Below are 8,389 nucleotides of genomic sequence, written 5' to 3' on the forward strand. Positions count from 1 at the left end.
GACATGCTGAAGACGTCCTCTGGATTACCTGTTATTACAGGGAATATCGGGATTGTGCCTACAAATGTGTTGAATGCATGGTTTTACGCATTACTGTGCTGATTTTGGTCTTTGTCAAACGATCTATTGCCTGCCTGTAGTTTTGCAAATTTTCAGGAATGATCGTCATGTCAAAAGCCAGCTTGAGCGGCAAAGTCGTGTGGAATTCAAACTATACATATATTACGTATGGGTCTGCGTTTGCTGCCTTTTCTCATATGTTTAGACGAGCTGAAGGATTGTGCTCTTTAAAGATCCCAACCGAGCGGCAAAAGTCCCGTGGAATTTTACAGATACAACGGCATGGGTCTGGACACAGACCCCTCTTCACTGCTGCCTTTTCTCATGGGGATGAGCTGGTTAGTTGCCAGGCAGAACGATTGGCCTCTCTTCTGTCGGTCCCGATCTTCTTCTTTTTTTAAATTTTTAATTTATTTTTTTTAAATGTTCAGCTCATCTGTGGAATATTTTGCAGTATATTGTGCGTTGTAAGACACCTCTTATGACAAGCCACTTTCAAGTGTAAAGAGTATCTTCTGCATGTTGTCCCTTATTCTATTATCTTTACAAAGGTAAACCTGTCATGACAAACCACGTGCAAGATAGGGACATTTTTGACTGGTCCCACGGGCGTCCTTTGATCAAACAGATCACTGTACTTCGCTTTTTGCAGCGCTGTATATTAAACTATACGGGACGCACGTTCATCAAACGGCGATTTCACTGTACTTAATGAAATTGTTTTGATCGCCTTGATCGTGCTCCGTCCTGTCTCCGGTTGGTGCCACCATCACCGCTTTGCGTTCACCGAAGGTCGGGCTGCTTTTTCTGCTGTCGTTGCCACTGTCGTCAGCGATGCTGCCCGAGTTCCGTTGCATCTTTGGCCTTTCGGTCTCGTCAACAACAGAGCTATTTGACCTTGCCAATTTTGCAGCCTTGATTAAAATCAAACTTTTCATGGCAGATAGCACTCTTTCTTTGGGGACTGGGAGGGCGGGATGGGGAGGGGGAGGGGGGGGGGGGGCAGGAGCCTGGGGCCGGGCCGCAGAGGGCGCTCTTACTGCGCTAGCCCACTTGTTGTAACCGTCGCAGAAAACGTTGCTTTGTCAGTATATGATAGTCATGGCATATACAGAGCTTTAAACAACTTTATTCATGTTTAACATATTAAAGTCCTTCTCGTCGTTGAAAACAAACTGTGTCCGGTTCCCTGATAGTGCCACCGTCTTCTGCAGGCTGGCTTGGCTGCTTTTACGACTGCTGTTGCCACTGTCGCTGCTGGCAGTGTTGTTTCCGCTGTCATAACCGCCACTGTTGTAGCTGGCTCGGTTTCCCGAGCATCCGGGAAGTACGTAGATGTGACCTGGAGGCTGTTGACCTTGACAGTCTTCATCAGGCTGAGTCACGACGTGATTGGCTGGAAGAGGCTGGGTAAGCATCTCACCGGGCGAAGAAGGCAGCATTGGTTGGCGAGCGGAGTCATCAGGTTGTGGCTGTGTCACGTATTTGAGCTTTGGAGACAGCGACCAAGGACAGAGTCTGCTTAACCAGCCTGCTTTGGCTCTGGTGTTGGTATCTGGAAACAGAATCAGTCACAACTAAGAGATCTTTATATATTTTGTGCACTGCAGACAGTCCTTTTTCAGTCGTGTCATTATATACTTTATTGCAAGTACCTGTATATATTGCGTGAGACAAGGATGTCTACTATCGCCTTTCCTGTTCCTACTTGTGATTGACTGGGTGATGAAGGCATCCACAGCCCAGAAGCGGAACGGAATCCAGTGGACACTCTGGACACAGTTGGATGACCTGGACTTTGCAGATGACGTGGCCCTTCTTTCCCATACCCAACAACAAATGCAGGAGAAGACCAGCACTGTGGCCAACAACTCCGCTCGATTTGGCCTCAACATCCACAAGGGGAAGAGCAAGGTCCTTAGGACAAACGCAACAGCCAACACGACCCCCATCACGCTGAATGGTGAAGCACTGCAAGAGGTAGACAATTTCACCTATCTCGGAAGCGTTGTCGACAAGCAGGGTGGCACGGACGTTGATGTTAGAGTCCGGATTGGCAAAGCAAGAGCAGCTTTCCTTCAACTGAAGAACGTATGGGCATCAGCAGACCTGAGCATCAACACCAAGCTCAGGATTTTCAACACCACGGTGAAGTCAGTCTTGCTGTATGGAGCCGAAACCTGGAGAACTACAGTTGCCATCACAAGAAAAATCCAGACCTTCATTAACACCTGCCTCAGAAGAATCCTCCGAATTCGCTGGCCTGACACCATCAGCAACAAAGACCTTTGGCAGCGAACAAAACAGTTATCCGTAGAACAGGACATTCTGCAAAGACGCTTCCGGTGGATTGGCCACACACTCCGCAAGACGACAACCAGCATCACGCGACAGGCCCTCACATGGAACCCGCAGGGCAAGAGGAGACGAGGCCGGCCAAGAAACACCTGGCGTCGTAACTTGGAGGCAGAGGTGAAACACATCGGCTACACCTGGAGACAACTGGAGAGATTGGCCCAGGATCGGAGTGCCTGGCGAGCTCTTGTTGGCGGCCTATGCCCCGGACGGGGTCAAAGGCATAAATGAATAAATGAAATGAAAATGAACCTGTATATATTGGTAAACGAAGAAACTCAGGATACCTGGCCCGTTTAATGACACTTGCTGGATTAATTGTTGAAATCGTTGTCAGTGTCAAATACAAAACTTTGCGCTCAAGTTCTGACTCCGAGTCGAAGCCAATACTATGCTTAGTGTTACACTTAAACTTTCCAGTAACTGCTATAGTGAGTTCTGCACACATAACTTAACACAAGTTGTGTTTATTTTTATTTTTTGTTTATTTGCTTAATTAAGACACCAACTTACGAGCAGTTGATAGATGAGCTGGGTTTGCCATCTTTTCGCGCAGTCGTGCAATTGTGTGTCTGTTGTAGCGCAGCCACACGATGAAGACAACGACCATAAGGAACATCAGAAGGCCAGAAACAGCAGCCTCGATATATATCGTTAGTTGGAGGTCTTCATCTGCACACACACACACACACACACACACACACACACCCACACACAATTCGTAGGTATTCCGTGACTCATTCGGGGATTCGTGGCCAACATTTTGAATAGCGGCTCAAAACCTTTGCCACGAATTCCCGATTGTACAATAATTGCAAGAACTGACTACGATTATATACGAATCAGTTTAACAACTACGAATCTTAAAATGTATCAATTCGTGGCGAGGCGATTCGTGGCCTGTGTGGAATAGGGCCAACACATTGCCGGGAGGGAACTCACAATATGCACGAGTGTATATGGCAGGTTGGGGACTACGTGCAAAGTGCAAAGGTCACTGATTCCTATTGCACTAAGTCAGTGGAGTCATAGTAAACTTGACTTGCAGGATCTGTCACAAGATTTGTTTTGCGCCTTATGATGTGACTATATATATTCATGATTGACGTCATGGCCCAAAACATCTCCTCTTAAGCAGCACTATCCAAAAATTAAGGCACAGGCCTTATTGACACATCATCACTTTAATATGACCAGCCACGTCATGTTGATGTTTCCAGTATTAATTGAGTCGAACGCGTCACTTTTTTGGGCCTAGGTCCGTCTGTGTTGGAGAATGATAATAATTGATGCATTTGTAACGTGTCGATTTAAATAGCTCTGACATCATCGCATGTTTTACATTGACATTGATGCAAGCGCCGGCAGGGACACTCCTTGTTGCTCGCGTCATCTAAAAAGGCTTGGGTCTGTACGACACTGACTTATCGATTGAAAGCAAACGGCTAAAATACAGCCCAAAATGACCAAAATAGTAATGACAAAATACAATCAATTTCTCTCCAGCCGGGGCAGTAAAACTTTGTGCGTGTGATGTGTATGTGTATGTGTGTGTGTGTGGGTGGGGTGGGGGTAGGGGTGCGTGCTTGCGCGCGAGCGCGCGCGTGTGTGTGTGTCATGTGTGTGTGAGTGTGTGCGTGTGCGCGCGCACGTGTGCGTGTGTACATGCGATGTACTTGTGTACGTGTACGTGTGCGTCCGAGTCCATGTGTCAGAACGATTCAGTCAGTTTTGAAACGACAGTGTTCAAATTTAAATGTATAGAAGGCGTTATGGTATCATTTATTGACAGTAAAAACTACTAGCGCCATGAGAAGAATCTTTGTGTTACTCACTTTTTCTCTGCAACTGTTCGTTCGACCGTCGACTGTGGTTCAAATCATCCTTATACCTTTGCACTGAAACAGACATACTCGAGTCAATCCACTTAGGCATTCGATCAGAAGGTCGGCGGTGTACAGTCATTGAGACGCAGAGACAACCGCCTCAGATGAACAGGTAATTTTACTGACACGTTCGATTCTTCCCATCATTCCTTTTAAATCCCCAGAGCTTTATCATCTTCATACCCTGTAAAGCAAAACAAACAAGAAATTCCTCTGATAGGAAAAACACCCCCGTCAAGGGAAATAACCTTCTCAGTTGGTGGCAGTGAGAATGGTTATTTCCCTTTGACCAACGGGGGTGTCCGTCTATAAGTCGTTGTATAATTTTAATCCACCAATAACTCCCTAACCGTGTGTTTGACTGGTCCCAATTTTTGTAAGGACCGTCTCAGGAATGTATAGAACCTGTTCACCAAGTTTGGTGACGATCGGTCCGTTCATTCTTGAGATCTACTTGCGAACACAAACACCGCCACAAACACATCGAGTGAAACCTATACACACCCCTATACCGGGGGTGTAAACACATCGAGTGAAACCTATACACACCCCTATACCGGGGGTGTAAAAAGAACAGAAAAAAGAAGACAAAAAAGGCCTGAAAGCTTAAGGAGAATATTCTGAAACTTCACATCAAAATTCACATTACCACATCATTATTTGAAGGAGTCAAACAAGTACTGGCAATATTACTTCATTTTTTGATGATGTGTCTCATTCACTGAACACACACACCCACCTTCACAGATCCAGCCACATCGAAAACCAGATATTTCTGCGATTCTCCCTTCACCCGGGGTGCCGCATTCGGTCAGGAAATGCGTGCAGTTTTTGCATTTCTTGCCATACACCTCAGCGTGGCTGCAGTACTGTTTCGGACCACACTTTTCTCCGTAGCAAGTGTCACCGGACTCATCAGTCTGTCCGGCGATCATCGGGAGGTTTTGCATCATTGCCATTGTGGCGGCTAGCAAGAGGGGGGCCAGGATCTTTGCGATTTTCATTATTCTGGTCTGTTTTAAAAAGGAAAAAAAAGAAGAAAAAAAAGAGATTGTTTCGCAGCTGACTTACTATCAACTTACTCTCTCTCTCTTTCTCTCTCTCCCCCCCCACCCCTCTCAGACCCGGCCCCGCCCTCTCAGTTGTGAGCCACTCCCGGAACCTCTTCCTTTCAGTCTAAACTTATTTTGTGCGTTGAAAAGAAAGATTAAATGAAAAATGACGTGAGATATGCACACCCCCCCTCTCTCTCTCACTCTCTCTCTTTTTTAAACATTTGTTCCAGGTTCAGTTTCACTGATAAATATTGACACAAGTCAGGGGACACCACTCATGCTTCGCTTATATTCGGCATTGCTAGCCTGGATTGTGTTTCCTGCATTGGACTCGATCGGACAAACAGGCACTCCCACACTCAGTCACAAATTGTTTTCTCTCTCTCTCTCCCTCTCTCGCTCTCTCTTTCTTTCGTCCTTTCAAGTTGATATATGTGACGCTCGTTTTCTCCATCGATTATGCCAGTTTAATCTGAAAATCTCCAAACGAACTTAACACAAAGAGTTTTGTCGTGACTTCAGTGTTATAAATGTGCTAGGGGGCTGGTTTCCCCGTATAACTTCAAGGAAGCCGTTCTGTGTAATAATTTCGAACCATGTAATCTGCGCATCACGAACACACACACACACACACACACAAGCACACACCACACACACACACACACACACACGCACACTGACACACACACACGGCGCACGCCGCACACACACACACACTGATATACACACACACACACAGAGGCCACAACCACCAGGAATTCAAATACCGCTACCCTTACCCAAAAGCAAGAACAACAACAACAACGCTATTTCCATATACATATATATATATATATATATATGAAACTGACTGGTCTTTTTGTGTGTGAAGAAATCTTTAAGATCATTCGAAACCAAAGTCACAAGCTAAATCCCAAACAAAAATTGACAATTGCTAACAATAAATAAATACATAGAAATCCTCTTTCTGATATTTAAAAGTTATCTTCGAAAATAAATACGGAGCCAGGAAAATAGTTCCTACCTGTTGCGCGTCTTCTTGTGGAGTGCGACTAAAACAGGAACACATTCAAGTGGATCACATCCGGCTGAACGGGAATTCAACCTGTGACAGGATAGGCTAATTATAACCTATATGATACAGTATCGGATATTTCAAGAATGAGCGGAAACGGAAAGTAACATTAATTTGTCGGCTTCTGATATGAATTTGATAGCAATCCTCCCCCCCCCCCCCCCCCCTAACCCCCCCAAAAACACAAAAAATCAACCCACCAAAACAAACCCCAACCACCACCAAGACAAAAACAACAATAACAACAACAACAACATGTGTGTGAGTCCGTCAGTGTGTGTGTCAGTTTGCGTGTGTGTCAGTGTGTGTCGGTGTGTGTGTGTGTGTGTGTGTGGGTGCAACAGCACCGTGCGTACGTGCGTATTTTCAGTTTGTATTTTGTGACGGTGTTCAGTCGCTCAGTGAACAAAGCAAGAGTTGGGAAGCCCGAATGTAGTCAATCGATGACGCGGAGCTAAATATAATTTGGCCACCGTGAACGGGTATTACGAGATATGTAAAAATCTGATACGACTTAAGCCTAGGCCGCATTCTATTTTCTGTGACACTAATAGCTCAACTAAGAATGACGGAAAAGATTATAAAAACAGTAGGCTAGTGATGACCCGATTGCTGATGAAATCCGTCTTTAACAAAAGTCGAGGTATGGTGTCAAACGTAGCAGAGAAAGTATTCAGTTTGCGACACAGATACCCGTTTAAACACGGTTTGATCCCGTTCAGCATTCAGTAGCGGGTAAAAACTACAAACCAAAGAAAAACTCAGAAAAGAAACGAAAAGACAAAGATTGTATGCGATGTCGTTGAAAAAAAAAAGAGATATATAGAAGAGAACAGGATCGATATGGACAAGATGATATATAAAATTGTCCACATTAAAAAAAAAAAAAGAAAACAGAAAAAGGAACAGAACAAAAAGGACTGATAAGAACCTAAATGAGGTAGTTTAAAATGGTGAGTCATGAATGGTGTGCAAAGAGATAAAAGAACCTAATAAACTCTTTCGGAAAAGATATTTAAAACAGAAGAAGACAGAAACGAGCATGAATGTCGTTGGTTGGGAAAACAATTCAGAAAATGAAGCAGCAGATAACCTAAGTGAGATAATGAAAAATTGAAATTCAGAACAGATAATTGAGAACAGACAAGAACATAAAAACACTGAATCGTTAACACAAATCAGTCCCCAACCTAAATGCAATTAATGCAAAAAAGATCGATACGGCAATCTTTTGCTCTTAAGGAACCTAACTATTCCGACAATTTTGACTTACTCGAGCAACCAAGAGAGTATCAATAATAAGCAGTGTTAAGACGTCGCGGTGGGTTAGGGGTCTTCTCGCGGATACTATTGAAGCTATAGAGATCTTCTTGTACACTTTACTTATTGACTGAACGCCTCTTGGCTTTGATTATCTCCAGACTGACGCAGGTCAAGTTGACCCTCATCTAGTTGACCCAGTGTGTGTTTTATTTAAATCGCACTCCGATACGTTTTGCGTTGCTTTTCTCTCGGGCATAGAAGGTAATCCGATGTTTCGATACGTGACACATTTTGAAACATGACCGGTATATTGAGAGACATTGACGGTGACTTTGTGAGTCTAGCTATTGTCATCAGACAGATGTGATAGCTCATACACACACACACACACACACACACACACACACTGCACACACACACGACTCGACACACCCTGCCGTGCCGTTTTGAACAACTCAAGTTACTTTCCGATCTGTTTTGCTCTGCACGAAAGCGCTTTGTTAGACAGGTTTCGACAAGCAACCGCTCGATGACATACAGACTTCATCACATTGCCTTAATCTGGACCCAATCGACATCAACAAGTCCCTGGGTTTAAAGGCAGAGTAAGCCTCCCGTAAACCATCACAGATACGGTCAGGCTTTTACACACAGTACAAACACCATTTCATTTAAACACTCACCAATTGAGAACA

General features: G+C 44.5%; 1 protein-coding gene across 1 annotated transcript; it reads right to left on the reverse strand.

Annotated features, from left to right (window-relative positions):
• Window positions 1-1,053: 1,053 nt before the first annotated feature.
• LOC138975786 (uncharacterized) lies at window positions 1,054-5,312 on the reverse strand. The gene is made up of 4 exons (XM_070348539.1): window positions 5,041-5,312; window positions 4,251-4,313; window positions 2,929-3,087; window positions 1,054-1,615 (listed from the first exon to the last, which is right to left on the reverse strand). The coding sequence occupies exons 1-4, from the start codon at window positions 5,303-5,305 to the stop codon at window positions 1,179-1,181; spliced, it is 924 nt and encodes a 307-aa protein (XP_070204640.1). The 5' UTR covers window positions 5,306-5,312; the 3' UTR covers window positions 1,054-1,178.
• Window positions 5,313-8,389: the final 3,077 nt, after the last annotated feature.

Source organism: Littorina saxatilis, linkage group LG9 (assembly GCF_037325665.1).
Source record: "Littorina saxatilis isolate snail1 linkage group LG9, US_GU_Lsax_2.0, whole genome shotgun sequence".
NCBI classification, from domain to species: Eukaryota; Metazoa; Mollusca; class Gastropoda; order Littorinimorpha; family Littorinidae; genus Littorina; species Littorina saxatilis.